Source organism: Pyxicephalus adspersus, chromosome 7 (assembly GCF_032062135.1).
Source record: "Pyxicephalus adspersus chromosome 7, UCB_Pads_2.0, whole genome shotgun sequence".
Lineage (NCBI taxonomy): Eukaryota > Metazoa > Chordata > Amphibia > Anura > Pyxicephalidae > Pyxicephalus > Pyxicephalus adspersus.
In genome coordinates this window covers 49,209,369-49,232,053 of record NC_092864.1, presented here as the reverse complement: position 1 = coordinate 49,232,053, position 22,685 = coordinate 49,209,369, and the positions used below count along the sequence as shown (strand labels likewise).

Genomic DNA, 22,685 nt, shown 5'->3' with positions numbered 1-22,685 from the left:
TCATAATGTGTAGCAAAATGGGACTTCTCTTGGCACAGGACTGTCTGCATAAGGGTAAAGCAAGGCCAAGATTCAGTTTTTAAACGCTCCCCATTGTTTGATGTACAGTTGTAGCTCTTATTGATGGAACATGCCATCTCTCATACTGGCTGGCATGTAGAATAATTTTTGCAAGCTTTGTTCATTTAGAAATTTGTGTTTATTCTTAAATAATTTTATTCAAAGGTATGCCCTGATCTGCCAGCAATGTTTTTCTCATAATGGAATGGCATTAAAGGAAGAATTTGAGTATGTTGGTGAGTATTCTGTAATGTATAAAAACATTCAAAGCTAATATTAGCACTAATTTTGTATTGGTAACTGTAGATTTAAGTACAGATTACCATCATTTGCCATCTTAGTAGGTAACAATTCCCCCCCCCCCCCTTTTATTTTTCATTGGTTTATATTATCACCTTTCAGCAAGATTGGAAGCTGGCAACAAAAAACAGCAAACAATAAATATTAAAAAATCCTAGAATAAACCAGCTTTCACTACGAGCACATGCCCTGCTCTACCTATGTTTCCTGATGTAGAGCGTGGCTCAGGGTAAAAAAAACATGCTGAAAGTGCTAACACCGAGCCAAACTCGGGGTAGCTTAACACTAAACAAAACACTTACTTGGTCCCATTGGCATCCTGGCCATCGCCGACAAGTGCACTGACGTTGCTGGTGACGTTGCGTGCGGGAGGCGAGGTGGGAAATTCAAATAATTGTGTATTGGATTCAATACAAAATAACTGTATTAATTCCAATACAAATTAATCATTGTCATGTATTCCGTGTATGTAGTCAAAAGTATCAAAGTATCTCTGATCTGTTGTTTGTTAAAGGCCTCTGGACCTATGGCCGCAGTGAACATTTTGAGTCCTCCCTATTTCTGCCTGTGGAAAATGTATTTAAAGAGTTGGTTTCCTGCCTTTACTCTTGATTGAGTGCCATGCTCCTCACTATATTTTATAGGACCCTGCACCTTTAGGATCAGCCTGTTTCAGGCCTGGGATCCTTTAGGAATCTTGTAAGCAATACAAATCCCACAACACAGTTAGGAGACACTTGGACCATTGTGACACTTAAAGCCTTTGCTATGGGGGTGCCTGTGGTCTACCCCTCTGTCTCTGGCTGTGACCAAACGTTAAAGTATCCAAAAAGTTTGTGTCTCCCCCAGATTTATACAACTGTGGAGGCCAGAAAAAAGACAGCCCAAAAACCCTTTTCATGGAGGAACAAAGGTCCCCTCCTTTTGTGAAATTGATCATGCTCTTGGCATTGAGCTCAATTAATCTGAAATGTTGGTAGTAGAAGAGGTTATTCTAGGATGTATTACCAGATTTTGGAGTTCAAAAGAATCTAAAAAGCATTTTTTTTGTGTGCTGTCTGTTTCTATCTGGTGGGGTTTCCCATCATGTCATAGCCTGAAGGAGCAATAGGAGTTTGTATGCAGTCTTCCCAAAATTAAGGGGGAATTTTAATCTTAGTTTCTATCCAAACATTTGTTACACTGGATTTTATTATATATATATATATATATATATATATATATATATAATGTATGTGTGTGTGTGTATATATATATATATATTATGTATATGTATATGTTTTTTTTTGTTTTTTTTTTTGTTTTTTTTTTTAATAGCATCCTAGTTTTAAATGTTTGGTTTAATCCATTTTAACCACGTCGATAATACTGGCTGGCTGTTAGACCTAAAACTCCCTTGCACTTTTTCTTTTATTCAGCCCTAGGATTCTTTGTTGTTTAACTTGGTCCTCAGGGACTCCTAGCAGTGCAAGACTAATTAGACAATCACAACTGAAATGTGTCACTTTTTTTTTTGTTTTTTTTTCTTTTGGTTCTTTTTTTTTTTTTTTTGGTTTTTTTAGTTACCACAGTCCAAAGTTTTTACTATTTTCTGCCTTAGTCAAGCTATCTTAGCCAGAGATTTCATGTTTCTTATTCAGGAGTGCCCTCAACCCATGCATGTGTGTGGCTAGAGAGGACATAAGGTGAGAACGAATCCTATAGAGAGTCCATGGAAATACCTTTTGTGGCTGTTTACCACAATATCCATTGTTTGTCCTCTACAGGTCACTTTCCTCTATTTTATAGTTTACTGGATATATGCAGGAAGGATCCCAAAATCTAGATTACATTTCATATGCAAAGTTTCTCTGGTTTTGTGCATGCCTTTTTTCAATTACAGTTGAATTTTAAAGCTATATGTTGCAAAAACAGTGTACCATGTCACCTTTGGTACAATGATAATAAAAAAAAAATATATATATATATATACCCTGCAACAGAGGACTTTTTCCTACCTCAATCGTGCTATGTCAACTGTTAGGACACTGTATTTAGCTAGTTCTATGTGTAAACCTACTGTATTGAAAACAGGGTTTTATAAAATAATTCTAATTGTCCAGTGACTTCCTTGCTGTACAATAGTGCTGTATGTTTTCCTGATTGTTTCTTTGTTTATATTTCCTGGTATTGTATTTATTTTATTTGTACAACTTAATAAAAAATAAATTTAAAGAAAATATGAATGAATATATATATAATTATAGTATGTATATATAATATACACACTCATAAAGCCACAGTAAAACCAACCCCTAAAAGCACAGAATTTAATCTGATCTTGGAAACTAAGTGGGGTCAGGCATGCTTACTACTTGGTTGGCAGATCACCTGTAAGTACCAGGTGCTGTCGGCTATGCAAATTGAGTGCGTGGAGAAAAAGTACTTTAGAAATGTTAATATCTAAATTCTTTTCCCAGCGTTTAGATGTGCTTACTGCTATTTCCTTAACCCTGCGCGAAAAACCCGCCCGCAAGCACCAAGGCTTCAAGAACTCAACCAAGAGAGGCGTCCAAGAATGGAGTCACGGGATTCTGAAAGCACAACTCAAGCTGCCTCAGATGAACTTGAAAACAAAACTTTTACAGGTATAATAATCATATAAAAGCGGTGTTTTTTCCATTTACATATGAGATATGAGGAAACTTGTCTTTGCTTCACTAAAATTATGGTAAAAACCAACGCATAATGAAAAATTGGTCTCAGTGAGGGATGATCCAAGGTGGGCTGGGGGGGGGGGGGGGGGACTGGTGTTTCATCTATCTTCCACCTATTTTGCATAATGGCCCCTAAGTTGGAAAGTTCCAACTTGTCAATTTTTAGATAGATACTGCAAAGATAACAGCCTTGTCAAGATGGACTATTTGTTGGCAACTGATTTTCTAATTTCTTGGCAATGTATTGATTCCTGTTTTAGAGGCCTAGAGTCTAAATGGATCATTGCTGCCCTGTATAGCTATTAGGAACCTGACTGTTGTCCCTTTGGAAGGGAATTGGATCAGAGTATATGCCGGCACAAGCATGGACATTAGCAAGGCTCCACCCAGTACGTGGTAGGTGAGAATGAAAGGTGGTGCAGCCATTCAGGGGCTACACAGGTGATTGGTGGAAAATCATTTTTTCTTTTCTGGCAGGTACTAAAATGTATAATATTCCATAACATTAACGCTGAACTCTGGGGGGAAAATTACATATTACAGTTCTCACTCTGTTTTATACAGGGGAACATGTAAAAATAATTTTACATAATTTTGCCTCATCCTTCTATCCGCCAACAGCTGAGTGCTCTCACCTTCTATCTCCATGGATTGTTGGTAGGCTTTAAGTGTCTTTACTTATGTCAGGTTGCTGGTCTGGCATTGTATGTGATGTGCATGAGAAAAGAAATCCTGCAAAAGCAGAGTATAGTTGCATGAGAGGAGAAATCCTGCATAAGCAAGGGATAGTTAAAGGTGCTTTGTATTGTTCCCCTGTTCAAGGGTTAAAAGTTTGTTTTTTTTGGTGTGGAGAAATAGGTAATGGGCAGTCTACCCCCCAAGTATCACGGTGTCATTATTGGGTTATTTCTCCTTTGTTTCACCCAGAGAAAAGTTGTTAAATGTCCTGTGGCCATTTTTCTGGAAAGCAGTTTCTAAATACCTCTGGACAGATGACTAAAGACTGGTTAAGGTTAACTTGTGTCCTGAATTCTGACAAAGTTGTATATTCTAAGCATATTTACCTAGGTAGAGCAGCTCAGTGTGTACTAATAGTCCTTGTGAACGAATTTTAAGACACTTTCTAACTTGACCAAGACAAGGATTTTGTATTTTAGGGCCAAATTCTCAGTTCAAAATCCTTTATGTATGAACGTTACATGATAAATGGTTTGTCCTAGATCCAGTAGAGGAAGATGAGACTCCAAGTCCAACAGAGGCAGAGGATGTTGTACAAGATGAAGAGGCTCCATGCACTGTTGACTCACTGGGTGATACAGAAACAGAAGAAACTCCAAAAAACGCAGCCAAGGTACCAACGAATGTCAATGAAAATGAAGATTCTCTTATGGAAACAGAGTAACTGTTGTATGTGCCTTATTAGTTAATGGCAGCTTAAACCTCACAGTTAGTTCTAGTGGGAACCCACGTTTTACACACCATTTGAAAGTCATCTTAGCTCAGCTCACTACCAGAATGTCGGGCCACATTTATGTGTACAGCCGTGTAGCACTTGGGGATGTATACTTGACATTTAACCTGCTAGGGTTGGCCTAGATGTGCTGCTGGCCTCATCTAGCTTGGGAAAAAATGTCAACAGAAACATTTTTATTTTTCTTTAAATATTTTAAGGTAATAAGCTTTTGAGATCTATTTATTTTACATGCTGTAGTGGAAAAAGGTGGGGAATTTGTTTAACTGATTTTGTACCAGGGATATATTTTAAATTGCAAATGTATGTGAACTGTCTGGATGGAAACACAGACCACTGTTGTTGTGTGTGTCTGCTTGCTGCACAAACACCTCCAAGGAATATGTCTTTTATTAAATAAGGAGAACACTTAACAGTATTTAAAATGTTAGTTCAGCAGGAAATGTATGGCTGTCATTCTGGAACTATACAGACCAGCTACATTTATTTGCAGTTTGCTTCATGTTTACATAATGTAACATAGGAAGAGCTTTTATTGTACTTGAATATTGAACTGTATTTATACCTGTACAATGATAGTTCATAAGTAAGTTGTTGTGCCTTGTATGTGTTTTTTTTGTGTTACTTGTAAATAAAGTCTGACCTATTTAGCATGTGTGCTGAAATTTATTCAAAGAAAAAATGTTGTATTTGGTTGCCTAAAAAGTAGGTTTGGCATACTGTGGATTTGTCAGTTTTTTTACTTCCTGTTGGATTAGACAGCAACCGGGAAGAGACCTTGTTTCCAGTAATACATAACCTAGCAGGTAAGCCAGAACTTTAGGTGTAATTAGGGTTTATATATAGACTGGTGGGTTGTTTTTTTTTTTATATCACTGTCGGTTGCTTGCCATCGTGTTGCTTCAGAATTTACTAAACCAAAATAATTGTGCAAATCTTGTGTTTAAACTCGAATTACTACAGAAATTATCTGGGTCTGTGTATGCTAAATTTGGAAGCAGTTGTGCTGATAAACTTCTCAGAAGTCGCCGAAGGCTATGGCTGCTAATATTTCTTAGTGCAGGTTTCTTTTCATTGAGGAGCTGGTCACATAACATTCTCTGGCCATTGGTAGACTGTTTTGCTTAAACCTGGATTTACAACAAATTAAGCAAACTACTACAGACTTGTCGGTTCCCACCAAAACCATTCTTTCCCAGCTCACAGGTGAATAAAATAACCTAAGTACTGTAATGGATTATATAAATGTACATTGCATTGTAAATGTTTGTGTGGAAATTCAAACCGCACCATATATGCAGGAAGAGCACAATTTATCCCAACATATTTTGTCTTTTAGCTAGTGTTTTTTTTTTTTTTTTTTTTTTTTTTTTTTAATCTGCATTCACTGGTCCCTAAAAATATTTTGCAGATTTCATCAATTCTGGTGTTTGAGTGCTAAATACCTTTAATACTCCCAATGTAATTCACACTTATGTACCTTCATGCTTTTTGGTGTTCATTTAGCTGTTATGCGGTAAAAAACTTTTTTCAGCTGATGATTAGTTTTATACATGTATCCTTTGTACCGTAACACTTAATGCATGCTAAATCAAACATTTTGTGTGCTTCTTTTAGTTGTGTTAAGAAGCACACAAGTGTAAAAATTACCTACATGCTATGGAAAGGCAGCACAGCGGTAGAGCCTACTGAAGTTCCCCCAGAACAGTGTTAACTAATTTTGACTGCCATTTAACCCCCTAACCGCTAAACATATTTCTGTAAGTTACAGGTCTACAATTTAAAAAAAAAATTTCATGAAAACCTGTGACGCTTTTGGAACAGAAATCTAGAAATCAGTGTAACGCTCAGGTGGTTAAACATATACCCTGTTTACAATTGTGGTACTTCTACGGTTACACATAAATATCGGCATCCACTTTTTTTATTTTTAAATGTTCTTTTTGAATTTTGTACTATCTTTGTCTTCTGTCTTTGATTTCACATGCTAAACCTTCATTTGGCATTTTCATACACTGTGACCGCAGCTTCTAAAATGATCACATTCACTCTTGCAGCTGTTATAAAATGTTTTTCATATTTAGCAATCAGCAAGTACAGCTTTCTTCAGCTGTCATAGTCACAATCTGCCTTGTGAAAGGAATCTTGGGGTTTGAACTTTGTGCACACAATAAGGGATGTTATCACCAAGGATGCCCACAGTGTCTTTTTACAAGCAAGGACTTTATTCTTTGTACTGAACTATAAGTCTGAGTAATGAATAAAGCTTTCTTATTCTTATTAGGTTTTAATATTTAAAGCCACAAAATAATTATACCGTTCTAAACCAAGTGAAAGTTTTTATTTTCCATTTAAAAGAAAGCAGGTGTATAACTATTGAAAACCTGAAAATTGGTGACCTTTTCTAAAATAGTTGTCTGGCCGTCATGCTGATAACACTAGTTTTAATGCTAAATGTAAAGTATGTAAAAATGTAATGTAAAGTATGTGAATTGAAAGTTATTAGTTTACCAGTCACTCACTAAGAAAATTATTTAAGTCAGTGGACTTCCATTTCTAGCATGTTGGCTCCCAAATTCCTACTATTTTTTTTATAGACTATTTCTAAATGTGTGCTGAATTAAAAAGGACAAGTCTGTGTCTGATCTATGGGAAATTGTATCCCTATTTTGTGAACATTTTCTGGGTTAGGAGAAGCATTATAGGTGAGTAATAGACACAGGTTGTAATGTTCAGGTCAGTACACATTACAAAGATCACAGGTGTGTGTATTGGGCTTTTTAGCCATTTATGTTTTTTCTATCCCAATGGTTGAGAACTGCCTTTTCTGTTCATTTTGGCATATCCTTAAGGTGGTAATTCCAAAATATTTTTGGTGTCTGTAAATGTTACTAAAGCCAGAATGTTAAAGCTCAACTGAACCTTTGCTATAATATAATTTTTTCTGAGATTCAAATACAGTAATACATTGCTTTTTTGGGTTTTATAATTATTGTTGCAGTAAAAGTTTAAAAACATTGTGCTGGTAACATTATTGGAGTGTTGGTAAGGTGTTCTCATGAACAAACAGGCTCTGTACTGTTTCTCATGAGGCAAGAACACTGTTATTTGAAATGGTGTCCAGAAGTTTGAAATAGACGGCTGGGCTGTCTGCAGCATATGAGGACAGAGGTCTAACTCCCCTAACATGCTGCCAGTATAGGGTATGTAAACCCTTGCTACAGCACTACGTAAGCAAATTGTTGGCTTTGTGGTTGGCACTCTGGCCTTTCAAGCGCTAGGGCACAGATTCGAATCTTGACCAGCAAACTCTGCAAGGAGTTTTTATATATTCTTCCTGGGTCTACAAAGGGTTTCCTCGCACCTCCCAAAAACATGCTGTATACTGATGTTTGCAGGCGTACACTAATAAAAGACTATCCTGCACTAATAGTTTATTACATTGTATTTATAGGGTGCAGACATATCAAGCAAAGCTTTACAAAGTCCATTGTTGTGTTGCGAACTACAAGCACAAATAACTTCATGCAAGTAGGATAAATGTCTGTTTTAGTATATATTGGTACATTACACCAAAAGGTGAAGGTTAGTGCTTAATAAACTCTAACAGTAACAAATGTTGTTAAGTCCCATTGCCCACTATTTTTACCATTTTTATTTTTTTTATTTTATTGGAAGTGTAAATGAAGTACTGTAAATACTTTAAGAAAGCAGTGTTTGCGAAAAAAACAAGGATTTTGGTTGCATTATCGTGACAGACTTGTGCATCTGATACTCTTAAAAATGTAGACGGTAGATTTCTGTGGGTAATTAAGCCCTTATTGGGCCCTTAAACCTAGTTAAAGATGGATAATTGTTTTACATGGCAATTGTTTCCCTTTTTTCCAGTTGTGTTGCTTTGCCTGTACTGTTAGGTGTTAGATGGATGCTAACTTTCAATTCGAAAACATTCACTAGTGTTACTGACAGGCATTTGCTCTATGTGATTGCATGTTTTTCATGTTTGTCTTGTGTTGGTTGCAATGCATCCTGGGGTATCTGCCCCATTCTTGTTGTACTCCAGACTTCTGAGAAACTCGTTTTAAAGGCTTTAAAAGTCGCGTTGGTTTATCCAGACAGCTGCTTGAAGCCTCCCTAAAACAACACTGCAGTCAAATGTCTGCACACAAATCTGTTCGGTGATGAGCAGGGCTTTGGAGCATTTGTGGACAGCAGTACACAGCATTTCTGATGTGTGTGTGTTTTATGTAATCACAAACTGCATAAAATTTGACTGTGAGTTTTTTTTCTAAGTACATTTTAGACTCCATAATTAAAATGTTTCCACTGGTGATTGTTCTAGCACACCCTTATTGTAATGAATAGCATCAATAAATCCTTACAATGACACCTAACCTTGTCATTTGAAACCAACTGACCCATTGCTACATTGCTAAATAAAACATCTGCTCCATTTTAAGAATTTTTTTTTTAAATCAATTTTCACTTGTACCATAGCTTGTTTAAAGATTGCCCAGAACCAAATCTTGCTCTTTTAAATTTGATCATACACGATACAGAACTATGACCTGTGATACGTAGTAATATATCACATTGACATAGCCAATAAACTCAGCAATTACCTTTGTTACACTAGAGAATACATCCTATGTGTTTAGAAACTGTTTGATTATTAATTACGCCAGCTAAAAGGAGGGTCTAATTCATGTTTAAATGGTAGTTCTTCAGTCTTGCACTGTTGTAAATATTTTCCTTTAATTTAGGAAGAGACAAATCAGAGTTGTTTGTATGCCCACATATTTAAGAACATGGAATGAATATTAAGATTACATTTGTCAATTATGCACTACGAAATAGTATTTATTACCTATCTTTTTCTATTATGGTTGGTTGTACAATGTCCATTACACAGATTAAGGCAGACGATGGACCAAGGTACCAGGTTTGCTTCCCAGTACTTTGTGTTCATTGTAATCCGTATTAATGTAAATCAAACTGCCCCCATCGGGATGATTACTTGTTTGCCTTGTGTACAATGTGTATGACCAGTGACAAATTTAGAATTGTGCATATGTGCAGTTATTTACATTACTTATTGCATATCCCCATTGAAAAGCTAAATGTATGAATGTAACAAAACTTCTAACCTAGAATTTGAATTAGTCAAAGGCACAGATAATGTATTTTTCTAGCACTTAAGCCATGGCAGAGCTAGTGTACAGCCCCTCTGTGGCAGGCTACAGGCAGTTATGAAATGTTGCCTAAAATGTCATCATAGGTATTAGACTGTAGGTGTTAATAAGCCTGCTGTTTTCTCTCTAAGCCTCTTCCCCTTTCTCAATGTGTCTCGCTGCACCACCATTGGACACATGGAGATGAAAATGTAATGGATTGGCTTTACTATGCACAGGAGGGATTTAGGATAATTATTACATGCAACTGTTTGAAGCAATGCTTTTATTGTATCTGTATATGGATTAAAAGCTGGTTGTAGTCATTAGCTAGTGTCACATAGAAACCATTTTTGTGTTTTCACTACCTGTATTTAAAACCCAATACATGAATGAAAATCCATTTATCTCTGCATATTTTTTTATATTGAATACAGGTTTTGCAACAAAAATAAAGTGTTGGTCCTATATCAAGACATTAAACTTGTATACAACATGATTTATTTTTTGTTGCCTTAACTATTCATATTCTTTAGCTTATTATTGATAATAGTGTGTAACTGCTGAATATAATTACATACCATGCAAAGGCTTCCTTAGGACCAACAAAGGCAGAGAAATTCCTAATATACTTATACTTATTTTCATGAAATAGGTTAAAAATGAATAGTACATATTTTTTTTTAATCTTTATTTCAAGGTATAGAAAGCACATACAAAACATCAAGGTACATATATTGTCATCACCGTAACTCTGAGTTATATATATGAGATCTGAAACAAAGTACAAAATACTGATATACCATTTTAAAGATAAGTACAAATACAACAGTGCAGGTAAAGTGTGAGATTCATATGGGGAGATCTCTATTACCCAGCCAACCCATATATTCGGCCGTAGTTCATATTTTTTTTCTTTACTGTGTCTTTACAGTACATATACATATGTACTTACAACATTTACATATAAATTCTGGCTGTGCCTTGTATGCATATCTGAATGTTACATATTTGCCTGGAGTCTTACTTTAAAATGTATGCTCTTACAAAAGGTTTGAAACATTTTCTATGATATGGTGATTTTTTTTAATGTAATTGTGCTGTACACACAAAGCAAAGCAGAATTTTTTTGTAATTTATCTGTCTGAAAAGTCTTCTGTATTATTGAAGAGACTATAGCTGCTCAAGTTGAAGGTAACTGTCAAGATGTATGAATGGTTAATAATATGCTGGCTTTGATATGGCTTTTGACATCAAAGACCTGTTACAATATACTGAGATTGAAACAGCTCAACTGTAACATAAATAGGGAACAATCCTTTGGGAGGGAAAATAGTTTTGGTCTTTTGCCTGTCTTTGTCCATTTGGGCTAAAGAGACTGAAAGCCAAGTAACTGACTCATTCAATTTTGAAAAAGCAAATAGAGCATTGCAGGCTATCACCGCTGGACCTTTAATCACCCTTAAAGCAGAGATTGTCTGATTTAAAGTTTCTGTGCACCTTACATAACAAATTAATCATTTATTTGCTTGATTCAAAGGTATTTTATAACTGCAACGTAAGAGGCCTCAAGTGTTATTAAAATAGATCTGTATATTGTGACGCACAAGATGTCAGGCATTGTTTGGCTACAGGGCTAGTTAGTATTTTTAATCTTTAGTACTTATATTTTTTTAGTATTTTTTATTATTTTGAAAGTGCCAGCATAAGGCATTACAGTACAATAAATACACTGTGTTGCATAGATAACAAATACTAGAAGTTGTTTTTTTTTTTCCTTGATGATCAATGGGGCACACTATGAATATAGTACAAAAATGTAAACATAGTGCTCAGGAGGATGAGAATAAAGCTTATTGGGGGTTTGATTAAGTGCATAAAAGCAGCATTTACTCTGTTTCAAAAACATAATCATGAAAAATTTGTTAAGGCTTTAATTTGTTTTAATTTTTTGATATAATTTCAAAAGTAATTTTTAATATTTTATTTTCAATTTGTAGCTTTCATTTAAATAATATTTGGTGATCTTATCCTAAAGACCCTTGTTTTGGTGATTCCTGTTACACATGATGTTTTGCGTCTTCCAGGTGTGCTCCTGTATTGTCACCCTGTAACACGGTCTAAGGAGAAAACATGCAGCTTCTTCAATGCACATTAAGCTGGCATGGTCCACCATCCACAAACCCACGTTAACCTTCCTAGAGTTAATCCTGAGTATGGCTCGGGGTGAATTATCCATACCAAAAGCGGTAACCCCGATCCACACTCGGGGTGGAATTGCCAGGTAGTTTTAAGTCTTACCTGGTCCTCCAGCGAGACCGGGCATCAGCAGTGGCAAATTTCAAATATTTTTTTTAAATATACCTTTTTGACATTTAAAAATACTTATTATTTAGACTGCCGGGGGGTTAGGAAATGCAGTGACCATCACTTGAGTCAGTGTATGTAGACAGAACAACGCTGCAAAGAAACTGCAAGGGATCAACAGTACTGAGATACAAGAAATGATAAAAAAAAAAAAAAAAAAAAAATGTAAAAAAACATGCATCTACAGACTTTCATTACCTATCCAATCAATGTAAATTGAACCAGGCCGGCCCTTGTACTACATAGTTGTTAGATCAAAATGATGATTATACAGTTAAATTGTAATAAGTCTCTGGAATAATCTAAAGGAAAGAAGACCATTTCTGGAAACCTTGTTAACCGCCTTGGCAGTATTCCCAAGTGTGGCTCGGGGTGAATTTTACATACCCAAAGTGGTAACCCCCAGCCACACTCGGGGTAGGAAAAAAAAAATCCTACCTGCTGCCCTCAATCCAGCGGCCTCCTCAGTGATCCCCAGCCAGCTTCTGCATCACATCCTCACCTTAATCGATGTGAAGCGTTGGTACACTGTGGAGGAGTGGGTTGGTAGGAAATTACATTGTAATCTGCTTTTAAAGCATTGATCACAATGGATTTTTTTTTTTTTTAATTTTAGCAAATGTTTATTCTACCCCAGTTTGGACACATTTTTGAATAAAGTTTTTTTTATATATAATTTTATTTATATAATTTATTATAATTTAGGATTTGTGTTTCAAACGTTATCATACCCAGGAGTTATTCCTAGGAATTCAGGCCTAAAATATTAAACAACAAGTTACCACACAAAACAAAGTACTGCTTTTGACATAAAAATACGGACAAAATTAGACGGCCAGGGGGGTTAAAGATCAAACGCTAAAAGGTGCCCACTGTTACCTTAACAAGATCTTTATTTCTAATTTTCAGTCTAAGCTTCTACTAAAATAAGAGCAGACATCCATAGGAGTACAAATGACTCCATATTTTAAAGCTGACCATTTTTCTTTTGTTGATCTCATGAAAAAATTTGTTAAAATGAACCATAAAATTGTATACTTTCATTCTTTTGTAAGCCTAAATCTTACTCCGTGTGCTAAAGTGAGTAGATTACAAGATAACAAGTTGATTTAGAACACCCACCTATGTAGAAAAGTTCAATTTATTTTAGCACATATTTGTATGATTGAGGTACTGTAAATACAGATACAAAAAAAAACATTTGTTAATGTTTGAAGAGCGCAAGCTTTAATATATCAGGTCCACAATGAGGGAAGTTTTCATTGCAGAGCTCCTGCCATGAAGAGGTATCCCTATCTTCCCTCACACTAACTCTTCCTGTAACCCTAACACTGACTCTTACACTAACAGTTTCTTTCACCCTAACTCTTCCATTACTTTGCTCTGGAGACTAACTAATCCTTCTGCAGTCACAGTACTCTGATCCTGGGAAACAGGAATTCACATCAGTTCATATACAGTACATGAGCATTAAATGCGGAACCAGGCTGTGTTTCTTTATGAAGCAGTGTGGGTATATATGGTACAGTGACTACATACAGTATTTCCTTTGTGGGCACAGGGGAAGTCAAAGTGGTTTTGTTAGCTTTTTATTTGCATGTAAACTGCAAATATTCAAAATGATTAACAAATGTAAAATAATTTAGGGATAAATTGTTTTCCCAGGAAAGTTAAAAGTGCTAATATTTATGGAAGAATAAAATTGTGCTAAAGTTCAAATATCATTGTGTATGCACTCTACCCCATCCTCCTAACTCTAAAATGTGGTTTAGCTTTGTTTACTCAAAAATTAAATACCTGCAAGCTCCTTACCCTGAAATAGTTTTACTTGTGGTCATCTTTCTCAGAGTACACTCATTTGTCTTTTTTCTTACATTTGTCATCTCATGACCTAAATGTTTACTGATCTTTTTATTTATGCTCCTAAAAATATGGGAAATAAAAAACATAAGTGTTCTTGATATTGTATTTTGTCATCTCCATCTTAGAAGATTGAAATCCTGAGATACAATTTTCTGTAGAAATGAAATAGAATGCCCTCCGGAACCCTTAGGGAGTAGAGACTCTATGTTTGCTCCAAATATGAAACCGTAAAGCAGGATAAGTAGAACAGACAAGCATGGTAAACATGTCACATTTCTATTTGCGCAGGTTGGAATGATGTTTTTAGGAATTTTCTAGACCTATTTTTGTAGGTATATTGTTAGAGCAGCTATGTTTATGTAAGTTAGACTTTAAAGGATACCTACACTTTTACTTAAAAGAGCACACACACTTTAGTTTCCTTATCATGATCTTTGAGATCTGTCATAATGGGATCTACAAGTTCAAATTTCCTTCTTGTTATTTCTCTTTGCAGATGCATGCAGGCAGCTAAGGTTTTGAGTTTATAGCGATTTCAATAAATACGTCACAGTTTGCCATACATGTGAGGTTATTTCACAGTTTGCTGGCAACAATCAAGTGACATGGGCTCAGATGAACAGAAGGGAGTCAACAAAATACCATTCTCTGTCAACTCATCAACTGTTCCTCTAAAGATGAGTATAAGTGGATTAAGGGTGGGTTTTAAAAAGTTTTTCCTGAGTTCTTTCCCTCTCATACAGACAGGGTCACTTGCTGGATAAAGTTAACTTCATGCATAAATATACGGGTCAACACAAGCTTGATTCTTCTACGATCTGATCCTCCAATTCCCACACTTGACTCCTGCTTGTTAAGATCATACTGTACACTCTATTCCTGCAGGTCGATTTACAGCGCATCAAACAAAAAAGGGGAAGGAAACAGGAGCACATTCATGATGTGGTCGGTTTAATAAAACATCAAAAACCTTTTATCAACCTGTTATTAAAATTATTATTGTCATCTATTCTGAAGAATGCACAGTTGATCTTATCTAGAAATCTTCATAAAGCTGAGTATGTTAAAGATAAGTAAATTGAAAGACAAGTATGCACATACACCTACTACACGTCCTAAGTATCCTCACACAATTTATTATTACACAGTACTTATAAAGCGCCAACATATTACACAGTGCTTTACAAACTCCATAGTCATGTCACTAACTTTCCCTCAAAGGGGCCCACAATTTAATGGGCATACCATAGTCATGTCTTTAATAGAGTCTAAGGTCAATTTTGGGGGAAAGACAATTAACCTGCATGTTTTTGGAAGGTGGGAGGAAATCGGAGTACCAGGGGGAAACCCATGCAAACATGGTAAGAACCTACAAACTTCATGCAGATAGTGTCCTGACCAAGAGTCGAACCTGGAACCTAGCGCTGCAAATACTGGAGTGCTAACCTCTGAGCCATTCTGCTGCCCACTTTATTTGTGTAAAAATATTTGTTAAAAATTGGGAAACAATTTTGAACAAATTTTTTGTTGACCAATTTTTAAGCTTATTTAGACTAAAATAGGTATGCTGATTCTGAAAGTGCAGTTATTTTTCCTCTCACGTCAGGTTTTTTCTCTACTGCTTATATTAATGCGATTACTGTATCGTGGATTTGTATATTTTATTTACATGCAAGACAGTGTGGTCAGAGGTTGTACGCTGCTCTACGTAGTGAATAGGCAAAATTTTATTTTCTACTTGCACACAAATTTCCTTTTTTTCAGATCATGTCTGGCTCTGCTGTTTCTCGTTGTAAGTGTTTAAACAACCCTGATTAATTTTGTTATATCTGTGGCAGTTTCACCATTCCCAGTCAAAGTGCTAACATCAGCACATTTGTTAGGGTAAGCCTATTTGGCATATTTCAAAGTTAAACTTGGTGATCAAGATAAGTCTTGGGCCTCTCATAAGGTGTGCAAACGAGGGGTGTCGAGGGTTTACGGATGTTGATAAAGGGAACACGTGATAAGATTCCATTTGGTATACCTATGGTTTGGCGAGAGCCAGGAGATCATTTCAGTGACTGTTACTTTAGTATAGTGAAAACTTCAGGATATAACAAGAAAAATAAATGTAACATAGAGTATCCTAGTTTACTTTTGGCTATACGCCCATTCAGATAAAATCCCAGTGCCGTTTTTTGTTACACTACCCTTTCTTAAAGAACATGATTATGGTGATGAACTAGGTGACAACAATGATGAAAAGTTTGAATTTGAAGAGGACTCTGTTCATAAGGGATTTGATCAGCATGAGTTGAGTGATTTGGGACTATCGAAAAAGGTTCAGACTATCGAAAATCGCTTCAGATTTCCTAGCATCAACACTGCGTGAGAAAAACTTACTTGAAAAAAGAACAAAGGTATCGTACTTTCGTACCAGAGAAATTGCATTTCTGTAGAACTTTAGAACTGACAGTGGCTTTGTGTATTGCCATAACATACCTGGTTTATTGGAGGAATTGGGAATTCCAATCTATAACTTAACTGAGCTATATATAACTATCTATGAATAGTCGCTATTTAAAGCGGAGCTTAAAGTGTGTCCTCCTTCATAATGACAATATATTTGGGTCAGTCCCAATTGGCCATTCAGTTTCTCTTTGTGAAGAATATACAGACATAAAGAGAGTCATTGAGTTGTTGAAATATCACCAACACAATCGGGTCATCTGTGTTGACCTTAAAATGGTATGCTTCCTTCTTGGTCAGCAACGCGGATACACCAAGTATCCCTGTTATCTGTGCATGTGGGACAGCAGAGCTTCTGAGAGGCATTGGGTGGAAAGGAATCGGCCTCCAGGATCTGCCCTAAAACCAGGTGACCAGACATTCTACATGAGCCCCTTGATAGAAAGATTGTTGATAGAAAGAATATTATATTCCAGCCTCTGCACATGAAACTGGGTCTGATGAAGCAGTTCCTTAAAGCTTTGCTAACTGAAGGAGACAAGTTTCAAGTACCTCATTTTGGCATTTCCTAGCCTGTAATTTAAAAAAATAAAGGCCGTTGTGTTTAATGGTCCACAGAATCGGCAGCTCATCAAAGATGAACATTTCATCAGGACAATGTCAGAAGTCAAAAAGAATGCTTGGTTGTCATTCAGTGTCATTGTCAAAGACTTTCTTGGAAACACACAAGCAAATATTTACACAGAAATTGTCCAGAAACTCTTGGAGAGCTACAAAATGCTTGGTTGCAATATGAGCCTCAAGGTGCATTTTCTGCATAGCCATCTTTCTAAGTTCCTGGAAAACCTTGGTGCAGTCAGTGATGAGCAAGGTGAATGATTCCACCAAGATTTGAAGGTCATGGAAGGGCGGTATCAGGGTAGATGGGATGTACATATAATGGCTCCAACTATTGTTGGAGCATCCGGCAGGATTGTCCTAACACTGAACATTCCAGGGAAAGCTGTAAGCGTAAATTTTTAACATAACCGCTTACCTGATTAATTTTCATCATTATGTCATTGAGTAACAATAAATCCTTTGCATGAATAAAAGAAATTTAAATAAACAGTACATTCAAGTTATTATTTAATTATTTTTCCATTGTATGTAAAGTTTGTATGTTTTTGACAGAAATGGAGGTGACCCTGTACCATAAAAACTGGATGTGATAGCAAAAAACTGGGGTCATTTTTGGATTCACCACTCAAAAATTTGTAAAAAACAAGTGTAAGATCTAACGCAACAAAAAATGTGTTCCCCAGTGTACTTTTAGGGCCATTATTATAGTTTGCCATTTTATGGACTGGCATTTAATGTTTAAATGCATCTCCTATTAATAGCTTTGCGTATTGCTGTAGTTGGTCTAGATTTCATTTAATAACTAAATGAGTCAGGGTCAGGTATTAGAAACCAAAAACTCTCATGCTCAGTTTTTGTTTATTTCTCTAATGAATACCTTAAGAAAACTTTGAACTTTTGTTGAAAAAGCAGAAAACCCCCTTATTATTCTGACCATCTGTGGTGGCCCCATACAGCATCCGTTTTGTGCTAATTGTCAAGCTAAAGTCCAGTGCAGTTATTTTAAAAAAGCCGTAAAGTTAAAGAGCAACATGAGTTATGGACAAAGAGGTGAACCTTGCAAATTACTTGTATAATCAGTGTTCCTGTTTGTATGTATCTATACATCTATATTGTATCTATACAATGTCTTGAAAATACTTCGGTTCTCTTTCTGATAGATCTTTATTTCAGTTTTTTAGCCTATTTAACCATATATTCAACATATTTTGTATTGTATGGTACTTTTATTAGTGTGTCTATATCTAGATAGGAGTAAACCTTTTAATGTGTAATATACCAAAATATGTATTCATTCTAAAAAAAAAAAAAAGTGTGGGGCACTCTTGCGCAGTTTCAGACCACCTGGTTCCACTGGACCATGCACAAATCCTCTTCATATTATAGATCACATATGACTGCTGACCTTATCTGCCTCCAAAATCTTATAGTTTAGCATTAGATGGTAATTTCTTTACTTTTGTTGCCTGTACAGGTTAGGGGTTTCAACCATTTAGGCCTGATTTGTTAAAGCTTTCCAAGGCTGGAGAGCATACACCTTCATCAGTGCACCCAGGTAATCCAGCAAACCTGAAATGGATCTGGTCTAGGGTTCAAAACATGTGCCAACAAATGACTTTTAAAAAATACATTCCAAGTTTGCTGAATTGCCCAGGTTCACTGATGAAGATGTATCTTCTCCAGGGTTAGAAGGCTTCAACAAATCATAACCTTTATCTCTATAATAAAACCATAATATATACAGTGTTCTCAGAATGTATTCAGACCCTCTTTACTTATTTCAGTGTTATTATGTTGCAGTCTGATGCTACAATCATTTAAATTCTTTTTTTTCTCATTATTCTATATTCAGTACTTCATAACATCAAAGAGAACTTTGTAAATCTAATAAAAAGAAAAAAACTGAAATATTACATTTACATAAGTATTCAGACCATTGGCAACAATACTTGAAATTAAGCTCAGGTGCCTCCCATTTCTTTTATTTCTGTTGAGATGTTTCTTCTGCACCTTAGTTGAGATTCACTTGCGGTAAAATAAATTTATTGGACATGATTTGGAATAACACACCTCTCGCTATAGAAGGCTAACAATGCAATTCAGAGCAACAATCAAGCCATTAGGTCAAATAAACTGTCCTTAGAGCTCAGGATTGGTGTAAAGCACAGATCTGGGGAAGACTACAAAAATATCTGTTGCATTGAAGATATCCAAGGACAAAGTGGCTTCCGTAATTCCCAAATAGAAGAAGGTTGGCACAACCAGGACTCTCCCAAGTGCTGGTCACCCATCCAAACTGAGCAATTGATGGAGAAAGGCCCTAGTGTGAGAGGTGACTAGGAAACCAATTGTCAATCTAACGGAGCTCCAGAGTTCCCTTGTGGACAAACCCTGCTTGCTAAAAAGCATCTGAATGACTCTCAGACTGCGAGAAACAGGATTCGCTACTCTAATGAAACCAAGATTGAAGTGTCTGGCCTCAATTATAAACTTTATGTCTGGAGGAAAATCATCCAGGACTCATCATTTGTCCATTACCATCCTAACAGTGAAGCATGGTGGTTGCAGCATCATGCTGTGAGGGTGTTCTTCAGCAACAGGGACTGGGAAACTGATCAAGGTAGAGGGCAAACTGAATGGATAAATGCACAATAATATTCTCAATAAAAACCTGTTCCACAGTGCTCAGGACCTCAGACTGGGTCAAAGGTTCACCATCCAACATGAATAACCCAAAGCACACAGCAAAGACAACTCAGGGATGGCTTAGGGACCATTCTGTGAACGTAATTGACTAGCCCTGATTTGAACCCTATAAAACATCCCTGGAAATTGCTATACACTGATGGTCCCCATCCAACCTGACTGAGCTTAAAAAGATTTGCAAAGAACTAAATTGTCTGAATACTTATGTGAATGTGTATTTCAGGTATTTTTTTTGTTTAGTTTACTACATTGTCCAAATTCTGTTTTCATTTTGTCATTATGGGGTACTAAGTGTTTTTAATTAGAAACTTGTAATTCAGTAAAAGCTTTGTGATGTTGAAATGAGATTTATTAAATCCTTTCTTTTGTTGCATTAGAAGAAAAATCATTCAGTCTGTGCCTAGCATGAAATACTTTTTTCTCTACTCGTTGCATTACTCATGATTCAAGGCCATAACCTGACCTGTCAGACCACTCAGACAAATTGTCATAGGTCACGTCTTTTGATATCTCTTTACAGTTGTTTCATTGTGCAGGGACATTTAAGACAGATGCCAGAATCATACTTAAAAATTATTGTCTTAATAGGGCTAAGGCAATTTAAGTCTTAGCACATTTTTTTTCTCCCAATAGTGTACCCTCGTATGTAATCAGTTTAAATGGATTGCTCTTCAATCAGTGGTTGTGAACTCAAATAAAATTATTTTAATATTATAAATAATTTTACGAAATGTATTTTCTTTTCTTCTATTCACTGAGAGACACAGCCATTGATTGAATCATTACCATGTACCAAGTGGGTATTCTGGCATCTTATACACTAAATATGATTGACCCTAAATAAAATTGGGAGACTTTTGGTACAAATTCTGTCTGATGGTTTCTTTTTGATTTTATTTGGGCTTTAAAATGTGGGAGGAAACCGGACTACCCAGAGGAAACCCACGCAGACACGGGGGGAACCTGCAAACTCCATGCAGATAGTGTCCTGGCTGGGATTCGAACCTAGGACCTAGCTCTGCAAAGGCCGGAGTGCTAACCTCTGAGCCGCCTTGCTGCCCTTCTTCTGCTCATCTTGCTTGCCTTTCTCTATATGAACATTCAAATACACCTTTGCAGCAAAATTCTAGAACTTTAACTCTCGCATCAAAAGCTTTCACCTTATTCGTTAATGCAATCTTTTAAAGGTTTTTCTCAATATTCCCTAATGCAGAGATCGTGTTGATAGCTATTCTGTTTATTTATATTCCTGTGTGGACCTCTGGCTATTGAACCTTTGCTTTCTGGATAGACTTTATGCCCATTACTTGATCAGTGCTTTGTCTGATTTTTTTGATTAGTTTTGACATTGTCCTACCTCCTGACCAATCTCTGTTCACGCCGATATGTTTAGTTATGCCCATGTTGTCTTGATCAGGCCTTTTGGTTTCCATTTATCCAGGTAAAATATCAAACAGAAGCTCTACCTGTTTACCCAGACAGTGGATTGATTATAGGGCAAGAGGTAGATTGGAACATGTGGTTATTGGTTTGGGGGGTTGCTTTTCAGATGAATTAAAAACATTCTACAACTACACCAAAGCTGAGTGACAATTTCTTCAGGTTCTTTGCAATCACCTCTCTCCAGAGTTTTCTGATCGGGTGTCTTTTTTTGACACTTCTCTTAGGCAAGCATAGCATTACATAGCTATAGTCCCCTGGTTTGGGTGAAAACCCAGACTCTGACTACTTAGTGACTTTTTGTTTTTATCAGCCATCCACATACACTAAAGACACCAAGCTCTGCTCTCAACTAGACCATGCACATCAACTTTCATTTAAATGAATCCACCAATCAGAGTGCCATCACTAGACAGGAAACTCATTCAGGGTTGACATTCCCTCAGGGATCCCAATAATATTTGTCCTGGTTGTGGCTTTTGGTTTTATTTTTAATATTGTCCCTGCTGATTCAGTATAATTTTTTTCCCCTTTAACCAAAAAGCAGTAAATCTTTTGATTACTATTTACCAACAATTTTATTTTTTTCATTTAGGAAACTCTGACATATGATTTTCCCACACACTTTTTATCTTTCCTTTTTTGTATTTTTTAAACTTTTCATCGGTTTTAAATTTGTATATGTATATTTTTGTTTGTAATTAAATTTTGGATCAGTGCTGGTGCTTTTTGTTATGTTGTGTTTTCAGGTTTACTGGCATTTACCTATATAAAGTATGTTTTTTTTTTTTATTTTCATAGAAATAAAGTACCAAATGTGTATTTGTATATTTGAAAATTCCAGAAGAGTAATGATGTTTTCTTTTACTCTTATAGGCAGATTTAATTGATTAAAAATATTATGTGTGTTTCTTAGAAGTACTCCAACATTTTACATGATGTTTGAATTTTTCATAATCTTGTTAATTACAAAGGATTTATGAGTGTGACAATACTGGAATATTGGATAATGAGAGAACGCTTATCTGCTCGTTTACAGCATCGCTTCTTTGCTGGCTGAACCAACAAAATGTTACTCCGTTGTTGCTTCTGCCCTGATGAACAAGTTCCTGAGCAGGTTTTTGGTCAGTGAGGGAGCAACAGTGTAGGCGAGTGTTCTTTGTTTAGTGATTTTGCTGCCAACATGACTAGTATTACATAATTTACAAAACTGAAAGGACTCCACTTTTTTCTCTATGCGATTTTTATACTGGCTCGCTTTAGGCTAGAGAAGAAAAAACAGAAACATTAATTGTGAGGGCTCACCTTTATATTGCAAAAGGCAAAAGCCGGCTGTCAGTTAAATGCAACTTTGAGAAATATGCAATTTTCCATTTTGCTTTTGAGCACACTTGTTGTCGATCTATGTCTGTTGCAGTTATTACTGAGTATCTGGCCCAGAAAAAGTATGCAGGGGCAGAGCAGTTGCATATTATGGGTGGGATGGAGGAAGCAGTCAACCCTGGGTGCAGTTAATAAAGTGATGCAGTGAATTTAAAA

General features: G+C 36.1%; 1 protein-coding gene across 2 annotated transcripts in view; it reads left to right on the top strand.

The window, feature by feature from the left end:
• LNPK (lunapark, ER junction formation factor) overlaps positions 1 to 5,182 on the top strand; it is a 43,867-nt gene extending 38,685 nt beyond the window's left edge. For both annotated transcript variants that reach the window (XM_072418378.1, XM_072418376.1), the window contains exons 11-13: positions 226 to 296; positions 2,820 to 2,987; positions 4,277 to 5,182. In XM_072418378.1, coding sequence (XP_072274479.1) covers positions 226 to 296; positions 2,820 to 2,987; positions 4,277 to 4,458 — 421 coding nt within the window. In that variant the 3' untranslated portion in view covers positions 4,459 to 5,182. The remainder of the gene's footprint in view (positions 1 to 225; positions 297 to 2,819; positions 2,988 to 4,276) is intronic.
• Positions 5,183 to 22,685: the final 17,503 nt, after the last annotated feature.